At 40.8% G+C, this 20,907-nt stretch overlaps 1 protein-coding gene, 1 long non-coding RNA gene and 1 pseudogene across 2 annotated transcripts; all 3 read left to right on the forward strand.

Moving 5' to 3' along the window:
• Positions 1-5,413: 5,413 nt before the first annotated feature.
• On the forward strand, positions 5,414-7,044 carry LOC113007268 (trace amine-associated receptor 13c-like; annotated as a pseudogene).
• A 1,512-nt stretch (positions 7,045-8,556) lies between these two features.
• Positions 8,557-9,664, forward strand: LOC113007267 (trace amine-associated receptor 13c-like). The gene is made up of 2 exons (XM_026143660.2): positions 8,557-8,735; positions 8,851-9,664. The coding sequence occupies exons 1-2, from the start codon at positions 8,557-8,559 to the stop codon at positions 9,662-9,664; spliced, it is 993 nt and encodes a 330-aa protein (XP_025999445.2).
• Positions 9,665-14,674: 5,010 nt separating this feature from the next.
• Positions 14,675-20,604, forward strand: LOC145420931 (uncharacterized). The gene is made up of 4 exons (XR_013902167.1): positions 14,675-19,392; positions 19,476-19,638; positions 19,757-19,949; positions 20,245-20,604. It is a non-coding gene; the product is annotated as an uncharacterized LOC145420931 (long non-coding RNA).
• Positions 20,605-20,907: the final 303 nt, after the last annotated feature.

Consider the following 20,907-nt stretch of genomic DNA (forward strand, 5'->3'; position numbering starts at 1 on the left):
CGGTCGTTGCTGTGCTTTTTGGAAGTCGAATTTCCCAGAGGAACCCACCCGAGGGATTAATAAAGTTCTATCTTATCTTATCTTACTACTAAACTCACCAAAAGACAAACAAAAACGCTGGTGGACTAAAACACTGAAGCACAAAACACTGAACTGGAACTGGAAACAAAACACTGGCAACACGGAGGCAAAACACACACAGCTTGTTGAGGGTACGACGCAACACTGACTCAGAGAAACACAGGGACTAAATACACTGGGAAGTAACGAGGAGAATGAGACACAGAAGGAGAGTACAGCTGGGGGAAATTAGAACTGACGAGACAAGCAAAGCAGGACACATTCACATAAGACACGGACCTACAAAGTAAAACAGGAAGGATCACACAGAGACGCGAACTTGACACAGTGGAGACAGCAACTAAGAAAAACAGAGACATAAACCATAAGGCAGAGGACTCTAAGAACCGAGAGACACAGAGGGGAACTCAAACATGCAGACACAGACTTACACAGAACAGAGGGGACATAGAGAAACATGAAGGGCAAGGGATCGAAACTAGAAACCATAGAAACTCACACCAAGTACAATAATACAAAAATCACAATGAACTAAAACGCTGGGTCAGGAGACCCAGGACCCTGACACCAGGAACCCTGACAGATCGCATGCCCCTACCGGTTGTGCTCTCTTTTTTAATAATTTACTATTTTAAAGGGAAAAACCTGGGTCACTTGGACCAGTGTTTGTTATTCCATAACTGTACTTTGAATGTGACAAATCTATCCTTCCCCTATGTAATTCATGAATATTGTTTTGGTTCTGACTATTTTCCTCTATAACATTTAACTGACTTCTACAGTGGCCTGCTATGGTTAATGGTTACATGAGTGATATCAAAAATTTTCTTAAAGCAAACAGCCCCCCAAAATTAATCTGAAGCTCCACACTCTCATGTGAATCTACAGTCTCCCCCTCTCTCTCTTATCCTCCTGCTCCTGCCAAAAGCAAAAACAAAACAAAGCAAAGCATCTGATAGGTTTGTAGCTTGAACCTATTCGCTGGAACGTTGAAGACAATATAATTACACAGCAAGCAAGACACGAAGTAGGCAAAGTTCTTCATGTTTCTCGTGCACGGGAGAGAACCGGACAAAAGTCCGTTCCTTCGCTTGACCCCAGTTGCTCTCGTCCGCTCCCCCGTAACACTGCTCTTTTATTGAGGTTACATGAATATGCATAGGTTCATTAACATACGACGTCTACATACCAACAAAGAGTACCGTGCGTGCGTGTGTGTGTGTGGGGTCAGAGTGTGACCCCATAAACAACTTCCCTTAACCTGCTGGTCTGGAAAATCCAACAGTTCATCTATATGTAAAAGGCACTTAGACTCAACTACGTTAATCCTACCATAAAACAATAAAACAAGGTACGACCTCTTCCCATGCTCCCAGGATGTAGGTGTGCATTCTGGAATGCACACCAAGCCTTTGTAGCCTGCTAAAGATCACACATCCTATCACTACACAATTGATTATACACCTCTAAGCATATATGGTTAAATATTTCTAAGCATAAATGACAATCAACAATACAAAACCTAACAGCATCCACCCTTTTCTGTGAATATTTGTCAACATTTACTCATCCTAACGTTGGTCCAGTCTTTGTCTCAGTGTCAAGTCAGTCAACACTTTAAGTCCCCATCGTCAGTCCATCACAGCCCAGTCACACACATTCATGCACACACACTCACCCGCATTCACATGAGATATTACTGATAATAGAGTCCTGCGCGCAACCTTTTCCAGTGTCCATCACCAGGAAGATGACGTCATCATTTTAAAAAGAATAACAAGTGTTTATGATTTTGGACTGATCGGGTCCCCATAGGTAGCTGTCTCCTCAGCCCATTGTAATCTGGAAAAGCTCACCTTATATTTGCTCTCACAAAAATGTTAATTCAATCTTGCAGGCCTGCTTAGAACAAAAAATAATAATCAGCTCTTTTTTTTCTAAGTCATCAAAACAGAAAACATCATCACCATAAGGGTGACACCTGACAGGTTTTCGCTAAGTGCACTGTTACAAAAATAATGGGCCCAGTTCTGGACATGTCCATGTATAGAAAAACTCTTACTAAAACAAAACCCCGAAAATCTGCCAGATTAATCACAGAAAAGTTTTGCTTACTAGTGTAACAATATGTTATGGGACATCACTAAATTATAATTTATTTATTTACCTTTCTGTGGCGATGCTCTGGACATTTCTAAACCTCCACAAGTTCAGCATCAATTTTCATATGCTCTCACTTTAACAAGACCAGCCTTCACCTCTCACCCGTCCTCGTCCCCTATTCTCACAGTTGCCTGTGTGTCCTCCCAAATCTCCAGCAAACACAGGCCCAAATCAGCTGTTTCTTTCTCTCTGTTATTCTCTCTTCCTCTTTTCAGTCTCTTTTGCCCAGCATGGCAAACATAAACCTCAGACAGTCCCATCAAGTGCTTTCACACAATAATGTCACTGGTACACTTCCCAGCTGGTGATTAGAGCACATGTTTCCATCAATGATGGTATTCGTACATGCTGCTGGACCCTTCAGAGTTTTAGCTCAGTTGTGCTGTCTTTTGCTTTTGCCTGCTGTTAATTCTTCAAGTCCACAGTGTTGCTCTGTATGTCTTCATGAAGAGATTGACTGTCCTTTAAGCTTCTCCTCAGGATAAGGACAGGATGAGAGGTGAACCTATGAAATTTTGAGCCAAAACCTGGCCTGTTTGTCGTCCTAATTAAGTTAATCTATCATTTTGCCGCTGTACTCATCCACGAGGTTGAGCTAAGTCCATGGGCACCTGTATCAACACACTAAGACATTTCTTTAATATAATTTTCCTAGTTATCAACACATTCATTGTCTAATTCTTCTATCTAGATTTTAAGACATCTTTCTCTCTCTCACGTTGCACACACATCAGGCAATTTCCTCCAAACTGCCTGCAAACATTTCACTTCCTGTCACAGACACACACACACAGCAGTTTTCACACACACTCCTCACCTCACTCCATTTCATCAATTTCTGCAACCTAATCGAACTCTTGTTTTATGTTCACTCTCTATATACTGTACCCTCTGTAACTCTACTCATTTTTAATGTACTCATTTTAAGAATGCACCCTCAGCCACACACACACAAATTGAGCAGCTTCACACAAATATATACTCAGGTCTTTACATTTGCAAGCATTAACCAAACGAAATCCTTCACATCAAAGTCTTCAACGTGTTTATCAGAATTCCTTCAGCACAATTTTTTTTTTCTTTTTTTGTGTCCCGTTTGGATCTTTAGCCATCAGAATTGTTGTCTTAAGGCCAAGAAAGATGCCAAGCGGATATCTTCAGCACAATTAACAGTTTTTCCACACACATAACAATTCTTTTAGCTCAGCTCTGCGGCACAATTCACTCAGCTCCTTTAGCAGATCTTCTCTTACACAAGCCACACCCTTTTTCTATCACACTTTCAAAACAATATGCACTTTTGATCATGCATCCAAAGAACAATTTTACACTTTCCTATATATTCACACGTTTATACGTATAACAAAATAACACCAAATGCCAAGATACATTATTTCCATTTCCTTACCACACTTTACATCATCCTGTACTGGTACCAGTTTTCCCTACACAATTTTGACAACTTTAAAAGCCTATGAGCCCAGGTCCAAATTAATTAATCAATTAAACCGTTTCTGTCCCGGACAGAGGCCTGATTTCTAAGTCTTATTTTAATTTAAAAGTGTTTCCCCCACCCGCAGCTTTACCGGAAGCTTTACTTTACCAGCATCTCTCGCCTAAAACTTTACCAGCCACTCTATGTTGAGGTGGTCATGCTCGAGGCCCGGCCTCTTCACTCAAACAATGCACCAAAAGTGGTCCCTGACCACTGGCCGTTAACCAAGGTCCCAAGTCTTGGCAGTGGCCAACTGAGATAATCCTGACGCCGCAGGGTCTTGCCACACGTCCGAAGCAAGGAGGGGGTTCTCACCCCTGAACTTGTGTGCACTCCTAGGGATCGCCCTCCCCGTCCTAAATCAATTTAAATAAATTTTCAAACACCACTGGGGACTCTAACCACCAGTTTACTGATGTCCAGGCCCAGCCTTCTGCCCAAAATGGGAACTCAAATCCCTTAAACAAGTGCCTAATTACCAACTCTAATCTCTTTTCTCTTGGCTGACACAACACAGTTAACATTGCACACAACACATGAACATTAAAATTCAACCCAACATTAACAGTAATACATTTTCATCAGATATTTCCCCAGACTTTACTGTTATTATCACAAATTTCCCAAAATCACCACGGATATTTCACCAGAAATCCACTGAACAAATTTTGTAATTTAGCTTAATTTTACTACAACTGAGCCAATTTAACTGTGAAGATCATCAACTCGGCGAACAGATAATTTAGAATTCATCCAATAAGCACACTTTGCTTTTTTAACAGGTGGTGCTTAACTTTAAATTTGGACCTGTCCTCTGTTTGCCTCATGGCCAAATTGGTCCTCTCAGCCGTCAAAGAATCCGGGTTCACGGCACCAATGATCAAATCCGGTTCCTTTATATTCTTTTACTGACCAAGAAAAAACCCGACTCAGTGTGGTCAAAGCTCAAAAATCCTCTTTAGTCTACATTTCTGGAAAAGTAGATGTGCACAGGCTAAATCCTGAGCAGATCTGAAGCATTACAAGCCAAATGAGCATAACATAATCAGTCATACGTCACACATGGTTTTGATCAAAACAACTGCTGCGCTGCACTCTAGTTTCACTTCCTGTACTCTGCAGGCCTGCACAAAGCGTCTTCTGCAGTTTCCTGTCTTACACAGTACTCTGTGACCTTTAGCACACATTCTAACTCAAAGTGGCGTTTTTTCTACACTGGCCTCTATAAAACAATATAAACAGAAAATAAGCACTAAGAATATATATTTATTCCGTAACACAGTTCTGTGATTTCCTGGATACTGAGTGATCCCCTTTGGTTATCCTGGTTCAGATTTCAATAGGAAGATGAGGCTTGTCTGCTCAAGTTGCCTGTAGTATCATCTGCAGACATAAGTTGAAAATAAAATAGTCATCCCATTTTAGTACTGTTAAAAAAAAGATGAAGATGGTTAACAATTATGACCCAAGTGTCTGCTTGTATAGAAATGTTCAACATTGAGTCCAGAAAAATAAAGGTTTATAAGTTGACTGTGGGAGAGAGCGAGTTTGAAAAAAAGAAAGCTCCAAAGGTTGTGTCATTAGAAAGAGGAGGGATGGGACTGGTGGGTGAAGGACAAAATAGATAAATGAGCTCTGTGAGGAAAAGCTTTGATGAGATGCAGCAGCCTGATGATGGAGATACACGAAGGACTAGAGCTCTGTTTTCCACAACTCCTCAACGATTCCTGCAGAAAGCCAACACTTCACTATTCCACAACTATGCTGCTGAATATTGTGATGTCATGCATCTCTCTGATCACTGCTGCTCTATCACTGCTGCTCTAAACCTTCTGGCCATCATCTCAGTCTCCCACTTCAGGCAGAGACCAACTTTTAAATTAACTTAGATTAAGGTTTAGATATATGAAAAGTGAGATTTGCATCATTGGAATTAGCAAAGAATACATTAAGTGAAACTAATAAATGTCTTTGGCTCAACCATGACTGTTAAGTTGTGTAAGGTTCACCGTGTCTTAATAAGAAAACAATTTCACTAAATACATTTTGACATAATTAACATATGACATAATCTCAACTATCTTATCACTATCATTTCGCTGCCCCACCTTGGGCATAGATAAACCTCAGCTGAAAGGTGAGGTTTATCTTTAGACTGTAATTTAATTTAGTGATGAGTTAAGTTAGTTTGGCACATTCTGTGTATTTTAAACAAGAATTGAATCATGCCTTACTAATAAATCATTTCTACTAATGGAATTTTCACTAAAAACAATGTAACATTTTTAATGTGTATTATTTATTTTTTCTGTTACCCTGCAGGCAGCTTCGCACACCCAGCAACATACTCCTCCTCTCACTGGCTGTTTCAGACTTTCTCGTGGGTCTCCTGTTGATGCCGTTACGAATTTTAAAAAGCACCACCTGCTGGATACTTGGTGATTTTAATTGTTTTCTTTATTGGTATCTGACTGGCAACATTACGTGTGCTTCAATAGGGAACATAGTTCTAATATCAGTCGCTATGTGGCTATTTGTGACCCTTTACATTACTCCACCAGAATTACTGTGGCAAAAGTTAAACTCAGTGTTTGTCTGTGTTGGTTTTATGCTATTTCCAGCATTAGTCTTTATGCAAAAGACTACCTGATTGAACCAGGCAGGTATAATTCCTGTTATGGAGAGTGTGTCATTAATGATATTGCAAGGACTATTGACCTTGTTTTATCCTTTATATTTCCAATTACTGTCATCATAGTTCTGTATATGAGAGTATTTGTGGTGGCTGTGTCTCAGGCTCATGCCATGCGCTCTCAGGTTACAGCTGTCACAATTCAGTGTTCTCTGAATCAAGCAAACAAATCAGAGTTGAAAGCAGCCAGGACACTTGGAGTTCTTGTAGTTGTGTTTCTACTGTGTTTCTGCCCATATTACTGTGTCTCTCTTATAAGGGAGGACTTTAGCTCAGTAGCTCCTGTAATGTTTGCATGCCTCAAACATTAATGATGACACCTTCAGTATTTCTCAGTTCCATTCTTTAATTCGCAGGCTTGCAGCGGCAACACAGTCTGCAGCGCTAACTTGTCCATCTACCGTTTTTCATTGTCCCTCTTTTCTATCCTCTCCTTCCGCCTAACATTCGACCTTTCAAAATAAAATCTCTGTAAACATCACAGCGCTCATTGTGATCAGTCTGTTCTTTTCAAACTCCTGTTTAAACCCAGTGATCTATGCCTTGTTCTATCCTTTTTTTCATAAAAGCTTTGAAACTAATTGTCACTTTACAGATACTGCATTTGTTGTAGAATATGTAGACAGTAATTCATTGTGACAGGAATCACACCCACTTTTACGCTTTTCACAAACTTTATTTCTTATTGTTACTGTTTACACACTGGTTGCAGCTTTGCAGCTCACAGCCACAGACGCTAATAACAACAACAGTGAGGACCTAGTTCATTCTTTTAGTACAGGTGTGGCATGTTTACTCATGCCACTCAGGTGTGTCTGCCTCACCAAGCCACAGACCGCCACATTCATCTACATATTCTGTGGTCATAGTACAGGGTGGGCCATTTATATGGATACACCGTAATAAAATGGGAATGATTGGTGATATTAAAGTCATGTTTGTGGCACATTAGTATATGTGAGGGGGCAAACTCCTCAAGATGGGTGGTGACAACCGCCCCACAACCACATAACGATGTCAGCCTGGAAGAGGAGTATAAGCTCTTTGAGAAAAAATTCTTTATTTCCATGAGATTCTTACTGACATGTATCTGGACCACAGTGAGGCTGTGAATGGGTGGATTAGATCAGTAGCCTTCAAGAATCCCAGGCGAATGAACCTGATTTCACACTTCATCCTCCCCCAACAACTGCTCTGGACTCCACACCATAGCATCCTGCCTCGTCTCTTGCCTCCAGCTGTTCATCTTTGCCACTACAGTATTACAACTCCTCACTAAACAGGTCCTTGCTGCTAAAGCCCTGAACCTCAATCACACTGTCATAGTGGTCCTGCTCGACAGCTGCCCTTGCTTTGTCAAAGGCTTCAGTAAAGCTTCTTTAAAGCCCGTTGCTGGTCAGGTTTATGTTGATGGTCAGCATATGCACATGGATAAGAGAGAGTTGGTTGCAGCCCACACTGCAAAATCTCCAGTGTTAAATTGACACTAGAAAGTGTCTATGTGTCCACTCTCCTGAGTGTTAAATTAATGCTTTTGACAGTGTTAGATTTCTAACAGTAACCTAGTCAGTGTTAAAGATTAACAATGACTAACACTGAGTAGTGCTGATTTTCTATCACTGGAAAATAACTAAAAATGCTGGTAACATTTCAGTGTTAGAAAAAACACACTGCTAATGTTAGTCATTGTTAATCTTTAATACTGACTAGGTTACTATTAGAAATCTAATACTGTCAAAAGTGTTAATTTAACACTCAAAAGAGTGGACAACTATAGACACTTTCTAGTGTCAATTTAACACTGGAGATTTTGCAGTGTTTCTTTTATAATCTGCATTGCTTCCTGTGCCCAAAAATAACCCACAGAGTGCTTGATCATCTTGCAGTCTCGGGTGGGATGCTGTAAAGTGTGCGTTCAGGCTGAGGCCACTGTCATTCAGTTCTTGACGACTGAAAGTGATCAGTACGTTGCTGGAGGACACAATAAAACAGAACCACAATCTGTTGATTGTGTATGAGGTTCTGTTGGTAGGGAAGAGAAGAAGGAGAGGTGAAGGGGGTGTGGAGGTGTGGCGAGATAAATCCCCTATGTGACAAGAAGCTCTGATCAGAGAGCTGCAGCTGTATGATTTTGGAGATGCAGAAAGAAGCCGAGCTTTGTTTTCCACAACTCCTCAACAGCTCCTGCAGGAAGCCAACATTTCACTGGTCCAAAGCTGTGCTGCTGAACACTGTGCTGTGCTGCATCTCTCTGCTCACTGCTGCTCTAAACCTTCTCGTCATCATCTCAGTCTCTTACTTCAGGCAGAAATTAACTTCTCAGCTGAAATTGTAGTTTAAGTCTTAAAAACCAATGGAATTAGTGAAGACATTTTTACATTATTAATGTGTAATATATTCTTTTTTTCTCTCTCCTTAGGCAGCTTCACACACCCACTAACATCCTCCTCCTTTCTCTGGCTGTCTCAGACTTTCTCACTGGTCTCCTTATGCTGCCACTAGAAATAATTAGAAACACGGCCTGCTGGGTACTTGGTGATCTTATGTGTTCTGTTTATACTTATCTGACAGCCGGTCTTTTCTGTGCTTCAACAGGGAACATAGTTCTCATTTCAGTTGACCGCTATGTAGCTATTTGTCACCCTCTTCATTACCCCACCAGAATTACCGTGGCAAGAGTCAAACTCTGTGTTTGTTTGTGTTGGTTTTGTTCAACCTTCTACGGCAGTCTTTTAACAAAGGATGTTCTAATTAAGCCGGCCAGGTATAATTCCTGTTATGGAGAGTGTGTGTTTGTCATTAATGATATTGCAGGGTTTATTGATCTTGTGTTATCTTTTATTTTTCCAGTATCTGTTATCATAGTTCTTTATATGAGAGTGTTTGTGGTGGCTGTGTCTCAAGCTCGTGCCATGCGCTCTCATGTTACAGCTGTCACACTTCAGCGTTCAAGCAATCAAGCAAACAAATCTGAACTGAAAGCAGCCAGGAACCTTGGAGTTCTTGTAGTTGTGTTTCTCGCATGTTACCTTCCGTTTTACTGTTACTCTCTTATTGAAGTAAATGTGATCAATGACTCATCTACATTTTTTCTGATCATTGTGTTTTACTTTAACTCGTGTCTAAACCCACTGATGTATGCCCTTTTTTACTCTTGGTTTAGAAATGCTGTTAAACTTATTATCACTCTGCAGATTTTTAAGCATGACACTAGTGAAGCAAACATGTTTTAAAAAGATAAGGAAATCCACTCTACTAACAATTGAAATCAATAAATCAATAAATTCAGAAATCTGAAAATGAAAATTTTGACCTTGTCACAAATGAGGAAATATAGAAAATGTCATTAAAGTATGATAGTGTTGCGGCAATGTATTTTATTATTTCTTATTTTTATTTGATTATTTATATTATATGCCACTTCCGAGAAGGAAATTGCCAGTAAAATTTCATGAAGTACTTTTTTAAAGGTACTAATACTTTTTACATAGACTTTATCCAGCTTTTGGCTCAGTGTGATTAAAGAATGTGTGGGGATTATATCATTTTAATATCATGTTTATTCATTCATATCCTTTTTATTCGTTTATATCCTTTTTATTAAGCTTTGAGTAGCGGCATTTGATTAAAACATTTATTCAATATATTACACATATAGTTTCAGTTACAGAGGAGTTGGCTTTCTGTCTAGTAAGAGGTTATAAGCTTTAGTTGGCGAGGTGAGACATGAGACAGAGTGCACTGAGGTGTCTCGACCTCAGTGCGAGACACACACAGTTTGCCTGCACACACACACATAGTATATAGACTCATATTTTGCTTGTAACTGCATTTTGTGCCTGCATAAGTGACAGTTTTTTGTAGGATGTGGTTCTGATGTTCCAGAGATAAGCGAGAGTAAGAAGATCAACAGGAAGCACCTGGCGTCAAGACGGAGAAAATGCTCTTTTTGAATGTGTCAAAGGTTGTGGTTATTGTAGTTTATGCATGTTATGTATCTGCTTTGACGCATGAAGGGGCATAATAATACATAAAACATTCTGAGTAAGCTTTCTTTGGGGGATTCATGCTGAGGATTGTGATGGTGTATTTCCTCCACATAAAATCATTGTTTTGACGCACTTGGACTTGTGGTCGTTTGTCTCTCACCTCAATCACGAATCGGGACAAATGTTAACTTTAGTATTGTCGTCTGTCTGTTGCTATTATCATTTACCACTGTTATACTGGTTTCATAAGTACCATATTACCATGTATTTTATTTTTAAAGGGGCCTACAGAAATAGGTCATTCCATAAAAATAACTTTCTATCCAAATTTAAAGGCTTTCCAAAATTATGTTAACATTAACTGGAAATGACAAGTAATGAAAATAAGACAGATGTATAAGCAGGCTTAAGCTTTTATTACTCATTTTATATAATTATCTATATACAACAATAATAAAATGTAATGTAAGAAATGTAACAATAGCTGTGTTTTAAAAATACATTTTTGCCATTGAAAAGACTGTTTAGGGCTTAGTGGTCATAGTTTTGTTAGGTGTTTGTTGTCCCGACACCAATATTTGTATAATTATACTCCTATAACGACAACTCCTCACACAGTGTGTATGATGTCATCATAGACAGACTGGCTGCCTATTCCAGCAAAATAAGGTATAAATAAGTGCAAATTAAACAAGATGTTTTATGGCTAAAACTTTGAGAAGCGTTACACAACAATTTTATTACATTGTGTAATAATGTATTAATGCATGCTCAATCATCCAGGTAAGAAAATCCCAAAATGCTGATTCTGTTCGTCTGGACGTAGTATTTTCAGTGAGAGAAACATTTCGTCACTCATCCAAATGACTTCTTCAGTCTCAGCTGACTGCACGTTTCCCCATTCTTATAAAAAGTACATTTTGCATAATAACTCAATCTAGCGCCACTGGCAAAAAACGAGCTGTGAGGTCAGTTTCTTCATCATTAATATGGTAATTGTTATGACCATTAATAATAATAATAATAATAATAATGGATTGGATTTATATAGCGCTTTTCAAGGCACCCAAAGTGCTTTACAATGCCACTATTCATTCACTCTCGCATTCACGCACTGGTGGAGGCAAGCTACGGTTGTAGCCACAGCTGCCCTGGGGCAGACTGACAGAAGCGAGGCTGCCATATCGCGCCATCGGCCCCTCTGGCCAACACCAGTAGGTGGTAGGTGAAGTGTCTTGCCCAAGGACACAATGACCAGGACAGAGAGCCCAGGGATCGAACCGGCAACCTTCCGGTTACAGATACGCTTCCCAACCCCCTGAGCCACGGTCGCCCCAACAACCACAGATCAAAGACAATGATATTGATCATTCATCACTGATCAGTGACAATGGCCATGAGTACTATTCTCAGAGAGTTGGGGAATGGTTGCAATCACAGCATTACAAGATCTGTCCACCTCAATTCAAAGAAGGTCTTTTCCTTTTTCATGTATATGGCCTCCTTGACTCCTCACTTTCTTCCTGTTCAGGATGTGTACATCCTCATCATTGAAAGAGTGTCCACTGTCTATCTCTCCTGTTGTACAATCCACTTAGGCAGCGGTTGTTTGGTTTTCACAATGTATAAATCATGGCGATCCTCTTGGCTCTTGACAGCGTACACTGTATTACTCTGTTCGTGTCAGGGGATTCGAACCTTGGGGTGCACCACTTTTTGGCACAGCTTGTGTTGAGGTTTAAAAGCCACAGAGACGCGGTGTTTAGAGATAATGTTTCTCAACTGTTTCGATAATCCTGACACATAAAGGATCACTAAGGGTTTTCGCTTAGACAGCAGTTGTCTTTCTCTCCTGGATCGCCTGGAGCTTTCTTTAGGTGCCTTCCCAGCTTTGACAAATGTCTCACTGGGATAACCACATTTACTCAGGGCCTCCATGATATGACGTTCTTCTGCTGGCCACTGTATGTCTGGTGATGGTGTTTGCTCTGAGAGTCAAACCTTAAAAACTGATCCGTATGTATTGGTTTAGGGTACACATTGACTTTTAACTGTCCCCCATTACTGATGAAAGTCTCACAGTCTAAGAAGCCTAACCTGTAATTTTTCTTATCCTCTCTGGTGAACTTGATGTGTTGGTTCATCCCTTGATATGTCCAGATTTGATTTTCACCCAGGTGTCATCCACATACTTGAACCAAGTAGGGTTTCAGCAAAAAGCACAATCATAGCAGTTCCTTTATACCCTTTGTGTGGATACAATCTTTGTCTGTTCAGCAGTTGGGAGTTAAATTCTCAACATCATGTGAGCACCAGCCTGATCATGAACTGTGCTGTGGCCATCAACACAACTTAGAGTCAGTTGTTTTCCCATCTTTGCAAATACATTTTTGTACAAGACAGTTCAAATTACATACCAATAATTGACAGAGGTTAGATGACTGGAAAGACAAATTTTCCATCACACCAACCACATTCATATACATTTTGATGGTCCTCAAGACATTGAAAGACTTCAGCTTAGATAAAGGCTAAAACTAAAACAATGGCATTAACAGTAAAAAATGACTACAGGGGGATTATTTTGGAATATCAGAGATCAAGCGGTGCTTTTGGCATGAGAAAAAAAAGTTCTATTTAGGGTCTAATTAAAATAGAATTTCGCCAGGTGGTTATTGTCCTTAATGTACCATTTGTGTATTATAGAGCGGGAGAAACAACTGCTTCACACAGGGTTCATAGTCATGATCTGGCTGACACTGTCAGCAGAAATGGAAAGGGAAATACATAAAAACTAAAATAACAACAATATACAAAGAATAAAAAACCAGAACAGCTTTACAAAGAACCACAAACTACATTTTAGAACCAAGATAAAAAGACGATAGCTAAAACTACATAAGCTTCTCAGATAAGCTTGACATAATGAGAGCTTGAGAACAATGTCAAATAGCAAAAAAAGTTTTTTAGGGTAAAATAACACTATAGGCTTGACAGCCACAGCTGGATTTATTGCCCCCACCTCACAGTCAGTGATGTCAGAGTTGGTTTGGAGTCAAAATGTGAGGCAGAGTGAAAAGCCTAATGCCAGAGCTCCAGAAACCCTGATGCTTATAAGATTAAAGATTCAAGAGCTTTACTATCAGTACAGTGGTCTACACAGTATACCAGGGGTCTCAAACTCAAATGAGCCGCGGGCCACTTCTGGCACCGTCATCTCATTGGAGGGCCACTTTAGTGTCCAAGTAGTACAAAAAAACAAAAACGAAAACACCCACTAATATTTCTTAAAACGTAGTGGGGTTTTTTTAAAAAATTTAATTCCAAATATTGTGTAACAAGACAAAATTGCAAACATGAATGCAATTTTTTTCTCACTCTTAACTATCTGAAGCCTTTCAGTTTCAGTTTCATTTGTAATACGCAAGTTAGCGCAGGGTCAACATTGCAATGAAATGTATTTGACCAGAAGACAGTCACTCAGCAGTATAGTACAGTATAGTACAGTAGTTTCATTGAACTACCAAATAAACAGCTCTTTCTGGCCAGACACGTGGCAGCACTTTTGCTACAATTTTGTTTGTATTTAACAAAATAAAAATGCAGGCATAAGTGTACACATTAGTTTTCGACTGCAAGTGAAAATTGTTTTCTTTCCAAATAAATCTCTCACTGAACTAACACAGGCCTCAACATGTTTGCACTCTCTTCTTACCTCGGCCAGGTCCGCGGCTCCGAACCGTGGTAAGGAGACCTCTGGCTATTACTTTGGGTTCCGTGTCGGGCTCGTAGCCGGGAACTAGCTTTACTGTCTACGTTGCAAGCGAGAGACAGAAAGAGGCTTTGAAAGGCTGCTACAGCAGAACTTTTTTGTTTCGCAGGAAAACACGAACACAGTGTAAAGTCGAGTCTTAATAGCTTACTGGGCTCGTCAGGCACTCTTTTTGGCTGCAGTGGTTATTTTTATATTTACATGCTTCCATCTCCCGTTTCTGCTCGGTAGCACCTGTACTTTTCACTTTCCTTTTTCTCCCTCCCTCACGCTGTCACGAAATTAATATATTGTTAGTGCTTATTTAGTGCATATTGTTACTTGTTTTTAATGTAGTCTAAAAGGGCCAGCTCTGACTAGAGTCTGAGCCAAAACGTACTGACAGGAAACTGCATGCTTTTGCAGAGCATATGAGGTGCAGAAAGAAAGTGAAACTAAGTGTTGGATCGAAACTTAAAGTGTGCGTGACGTCTAGAGGAAGTATATATGTACATCAGGCAGGCTGCTGCTGCTGCTTCAGAGCTGTGTGTGCTCAGTCTCCTTTTTTGGAAATGTAAAATTAAAGATCATTTTTTGAGTTAGACCACTTTGAGCCATGTTTTTCTTTGCCACCAAAAGAATGCAAAGAACTGAATTTAATAATTGGTGCAGTGACCCGGATTCTTTTGCGGCTGAGAGGACTAATTCGGAGCTTAAGGTACAATCTGATATGAGGCGGACAACAGACCAGTCTAAAAAGATTTAAAGGTAGGCACAAGCCTGTTCAAAGTAAAAGCAAAATTGTGCATATTGGATGAAATCTAAATTATCTGTTCACCGAGTTGATGATCGTCACCGTCAAATTGGCTCAGTAGTGGCAAAATTAAAGTCAATTATAAAATCTGTTAAGTAGATTTCGGGTGACATGTCCATGGTAATTTTGAGTGAAGTAAAGTAAAGTCTAGGAATATTTGATAAAAGCTTATTGTTGTTAATGATAAAGTGAAGTTTAAAGTTGATGTGTTGAGTGTAATCTTTTCAGCCAAGTGAAAAGAGATTAGAGAGTAGGTAATTGGACATTGGTTTCAGGGTAGGAGTCCCTTTTGGTCAGAAGGCTGGGCCTGGACATCAGTAAACTGGGTGTTAGAGTCCCCAGTAATGTTTTTAAAGTTATTTAAATTAATCTAGGACGGCGGTGTGACCCCCAGGAGTGCACACAAGTTCAGAGGTGAGAACCTCCCCCTTCGCTCCGGTATCTCAGTTGACCACACTGCCAAGACTTGGGACCTTGGTTAATTGTCAGTGGTCAGGGACCATTTAGTGCGCTGTTTGGTTGAAGAAGCGGGGCTTCAGGCGTGACCACTTCAACGTGGATTGACCGGTAAAACTTTAAGTAAAGCTTCAGGCCGCAGTTAAATACTGGACGCTAGTTAAGTGGAGTTATTGGTCAAGCTGCGGGGAGCGCTTTTAAATTAACATAGGACTCAGAAATCTGGCCCCTTTGTCCCGGACAGAGAAGGGTGTATTGACCAGCAAGGTGGGCAAACCTGGGCTTAGAGGCTTTTAAATTAAGTCAAAATGGTAGGATGACTAGTACTAAAGGAAGATGATGTGAAGTTGTGATTTGGAAAGGAAAATTATTTATCTTGGCAGTCGGTGTCTTTATAAATGTGTGAATGTATAAATGAAGTGTAAAATTGTTATTTGGATGAATGATTAAAGGTGCACATTGTTTTGAGAGAAAAGGGTGTGGTATGTGTGTGTGTGTGTGTGAGACGATTATCTTTTAAGGAAGCTCAGGGAAGTGTGCAAAAAGGCTGATGAAAGTATTGTGTGAATGATGCTGCAAAACTGAGCTGAAAGAATGGTGATATGTGTGGAAAAACTGTTAATTGTCCTCAGGATTTGTGCCAAAAGAGCTCTGATAAGCACATTGAAGATTTTGATGTGAATGCTTGCAAATGCAAAGAGCTGAGTATATTTAAGTGTGTGCATGTGTACACGGAATCCAAAGTACCATCAGGGTGCACACCCCACCCCTGGCATCGTTGCCCACCTCTCAATGTTAAATACACGTAGACATTGAGGGCCAGCAGGAGGGACCATGCGCTTACCTGCTGCTCTCTGGCAGGTAGCTCCATGCCCTCCTGGGTTTTAAATGCACCTTAGAACACACATGCATCAACACTACAATGAGCGGGTGGAGGGAGGTTTGGAGTCTTCTCTCACCCCCATTCTCTGCGACCTGCTGGAGCGGGGGGGCTAGGAGGAGGAGTTGGCCGTCCGACTGCGGTCTGGAGTGTGGGGCCTCCCTGCTGCTGCGGAGTCGGGGCGGTCTGCCTCCCCCCACCGCAGGGAAAAGGGTAACACCACCTGGGTCTGGGTGCAGTTCCCCCCACTCCAGGGGCAAGGGTACCTAGACCCGGTTTGTAGAGTACGCTTGGGGAGTGTGATCGTGTGTACAGCGTCTCTTTATGTCTGTCTCCACGTTGGTTGAGTGTGGAGTAAGTGTATATGAGAGCATGAGGGTGGGAATGGATGTTTGTATCTGTGTGTGCCTGTATTTCTGTGTCTATATGTCAGGTTGGGTGTCAGGCGACACCTCTCTGGGGACATCTTAGGCCCTCCAAGGTATGGAGGCCTATCTCCCCCTACCACCACTTCCCCTGCAAGTAGCGGACTCCCTCAGACATCGGTGCGTTGGTGGTTCTTTGTGTCCGGGGATGGGCGTCCAGGTACACACCGGCTCACTCCTTGGCGGCCGCTTATCGGGGCCTGGAGCCTGGGGCTCGCTCGGGCCACTTCGGAGGTGGGGTGCCCCCGGCCTCTCGGCCTGGGGCTCGGTCACTCAGGCACGGCTGGCTGCCGGCGGAGCTCACGGGCGCGTCACTGCAACTCCCCCTGGCTTCTGCTCCGCGGCTGCTGAGTGAGCCCTCATCTGGGACTCTCCTCAGCTCTTTCTGGGACAGTGGCGCGGCTGCCCCTCTGTTGGTCTTCCTTGGTCTCTTGTGTTCTGGGGGCCTCTGGATGTCTGGAGTTTTGATCTCCTCCATACCTGCTTCATGCCCTGGAGGACGGGGCTGTGGCCCCCCCACACCCTCTAGCAGATTATTACATGAAGGAACCTTTTAAAAAACAAAAAACAAGCGCGTCCATGCTCACAGGTGTACACACGGGTGATCACACCCACAAACTACACCCTTTTTGGCTCCTACCTCAAAGCACACTGTGTTCTGTTGATCTTATGTGCTGCACAATGTTTAACATTTAGTATTTACTGTCATATTCCCATATATCATTGTGATGTTGTTTATTCTATTACTCTTGTTCTGTTCTGCTTGTTTTCTTTTTTCTTTCTCAGCAGGTGACCCAGGTGATTGATATATGCATTTTTTTTCTGTTTTTCTTCTTTTTTTTCTTTTTCTGCTCATTCTGTTGGTTTTTGGTTTTTGCCCTTCTCCCCCGTCCCTCTTCTCAGCTGTTTCTCTTTCCCTCTTTCTTTCTCCCCTTCTTTCCCCCAGTCAAGTCTGTCCCATGTTCAGTAAGTGAAAATAAAATAAACAATAAAAGGTGAATCAAATGGACCATTATGGCAAGGCTGGGATGGTCAATTTGGTAAAGTAAATCCGTTGGGCATCTTTCTTTGCCTTTAGACAACAATTCTGATGGCAAAAGAGCCAAACGGGACAGGCAAAAAAAAAAAGAAAAAAAAAAAGTGTGTGCATGTGTGTGTGTACTGAGGGTCCATTCTTTTTATATTAACACGTAGCAGAGTTACATAGGGTCTATAGACTGTAAATATAAAATAAGAGTTCGGTTAGGTTGTAGATGAAAATTTACTGAAGAGAAGAGTGTGTGTGTGTGTGTGTGTGTGTGTGTGTGTGTGTGTGTGTGTGTGTGTGTGTGAGTGCGTCTATGTGGTATGGATTGACATTTGACCTGCGCTGTACCTGGGCTCCGGGGACATTTCGACTTTTTGCTGTGTATTCATGTGTCCCCCTAAAACATGACTTGTAAATGCATTTTTAAGTGTCTAAATAATAATTTTTTCTACTTCTTATGAGGTCATTATTTATCTTTTGACCTGTATTTGCTTAAACTGTAGTGTAAATTCATTTATTAAACTATAATTAAAAGATTTTCTGATTTTCTTAAAAGTCCACCTATACCCCTCACCTGATTTTTGTGTATTCCAGTGTATTGCACAGCGACGTTTCGAGTTAGAGTGGATGTGTGTAGGTACTGCAATTTAATACACATTTTCAATACACACGGCCGGAAGTCATTGTGATTGGTAGGCTATATATATAGGCGGTACCTACAGGAAACGGCGCCACAACTTTCGCGCGCGTGCCCTTTAACAAGTGTATGTCGACGGCAATACGAAGACGGATTAAAAACACAAAGGTAAGCCTTTTTTAATGTAAAATGCACCATGACTTTAATACTATATGAAATTATAGGTGCACAGGCCTATATTAAACTGGTTTAATTTATGCTTTATGGACTGTTAGTGAGTCTTTGAAGAAGTAAAACGGCCCCAGCGTTTGTCATTGAGTAAATAAAATAGGGCTGACGACTAACCGCGTCAACGCGATAAAGCGGGCTAACCCGTGTTAGGATTTACTCGGTGTTAAAGCATTATTGTGGCTTAAACGTGTTAATGCCGACATCGCGACTAACGCGATTAACAATTAAACCAGCGCAGTCTGAGTCAAAATCCCTGATGTCGCTGTTAGCTAATTTCGGGCAGTTTGTCCAATGTCTGTCATTCTGCTGACAGCCCTAAAATAAAAGCAAGGGTATAAGTGTATTTAGTCGTGTATTTATTTATATGCCTGAAGAAAAAACTTCTTACAGTTTTGATGCCTAAGCTTTCTCAGTACTTGTATCACTCTCTGCAGTCGCCATTACAGAAATGTCACATGTCGCCATTTTGAGTACTAGGCCTTTAACATTTTAAAAGAAGGCATAAATTAGCACTATGAATAAGTCAGCTGTGTTTATGCTGTAAACTACACTACTGCTAGTTCTGCTACTACTGATGATGATGACAATGATGACGATAATCGTAATACTTTATATGCTTTGGTAATACAGCCAATCGTACAGGAGAACATGCGAAGGAGACGCATTCCTCCACGGGAGGATGCAGTCTGTCATGTTTCTGCTGGAAGGGACAAACTGGGACTTGATATCCACTACATAAATGCCTTCAAAGGTAAGTTGGTCTTTAGTTTGGATTAGATTTGGAGTTTGTCACTTTGTCTTTTGTCACTCACTTGGTATGCCTCTGCAATTCAGGTCGGGGCATTTTCACGACTGTTCCATTCCAAAAAGGAGACTTTCTTTTGGAATACAGAGGTAAACTCATAACAAAAGAAGAATGTGAGCGGAGACACAGAGTTTATCATGACAGCCTGAAGGTGTTCATGTTTGAATTCAAGTTTGATGGAAAACTCTGGTGGTGCGTATTATATCAGTGTAGTTTGATTAAGATTAAATGACACATTGCTTTTGATTTATGAAAAAAAAAGCTTCCTAACTAACTAGTTAAGCTAATACTTTTTTGCCTAACCCCACAGTGTGGATGCATCTCAAGAAGATGGGTCATTAGGCAGACTTGTCAACGACAACCACATCAGTCCAAGTGCTAAGATGAAAATATTAAATATCAATGGAAAGCCCCATCTATGCTTATTTGCAAGCAGAGACATAAGTCCAGGCGAAGAAATAGACTATAATTATGGTGACTCGGATTGGCTCTGGAGATGCAAGGTATTTCTACAATTGTACTTTTTGGAACTGATAAATTGCATACCCTAAGCCATTTTTACATTTGTACCTACTCAAATTGGCTTAACGTGACTTACGGCATCTAGTTTTTCACTGAAATTGAGTATCACCTACTGTGCCTGGGGTAACTATAGCAATGCAGCCGAGCATCCAGTGATATAAATGCCACAGCAAGCATGGACGTCAAGGTGACAAAATGCCTGCTGCTCAGTCTATACTTTAGTGTTCAATTCAGGGATCACGCTGTTAATTTTGGTCGCTATTTCAAACATTTCAGAGTTTCAAAAATGATGGCTTGGATTTTCACGAAGGAGGCGCACTCATAACTTATCGAGTGACACCATTGACCAGCCACCTGGTGGCATTCAGTCTATGTCAAATTTTCTGATCACTTTGGATCACTTGGAACCTTGGTGCAGTAGTTACTGAAAAACTACATGGTACTATAACCTACTGGAAAAACAGGGGTAGGTACTAATGGAAAACAGGCAATTGTGATGGCTGCCACATCAAAGCCCTCTAAAAGCACTAAAAAAATATCAGCAGGTATGCAGAAATAAAAAATGGCTTTCGGTTTCTAAATTTTAACAGTGATTGATGTTTAATGTGATTCTACACAGCAAAATCTCCAGTGTTAAATTAACACTGGAGATGTCTATAAGGGTCCACACCTCTGAGTGTTAAATACAACACTGAGTGTTAAATTAACACTTTTGACAGTGTTATATGTTTAAAAGTAACCTAGTCAGTTTTGAAGATTAACAATGGCTAACACTGAGCAGTGCTGATTTTCTAACACTGGAAAATAACTCAAAATGTTAGAAATATTCCAGTGTTAGAAAATCAGCACTGCTCAGTGTTAGTCTTTGTTAATCTTCAAAACTGACTAGGTTACTTTTAAACATATAACACTGTCAAAAGTGTTAATTCAACACTCAAC

Source organism: Astatotilapia calliptera, chromosome 16, assembly GCF_964374335.1.
Source record: "Astatotilapia calliptera chromosome 16, fAstCal68.1, whole genome shotgun sequence".
Taxonomy (NCBI): Eukaryota; Metazoa; Chordata; class Actinopteri; order Cichliformes; family Cichlidae; genus Astatotilapia; species Astatotilapia calliptera.

What these genes read in the sequence shown, in the direction of transcription:
- LOC113007267 (XM_026143660.2), top strand. Translation starts at nt 8,557, where the DNA reads ATGATTTTGGAGATGCAGAAAGAAGCCGAGCTTTGTTTTCCACAACTC. An exon ending in ATCTCAGTCTCTTACTTCAG is followed by an intron (nt 8,736 to 8,850) that starts GCAGAAATTAAC and finishes CTCTCTCCTTAG; the next exon opens with GCAGCTTCACACACCCACTA.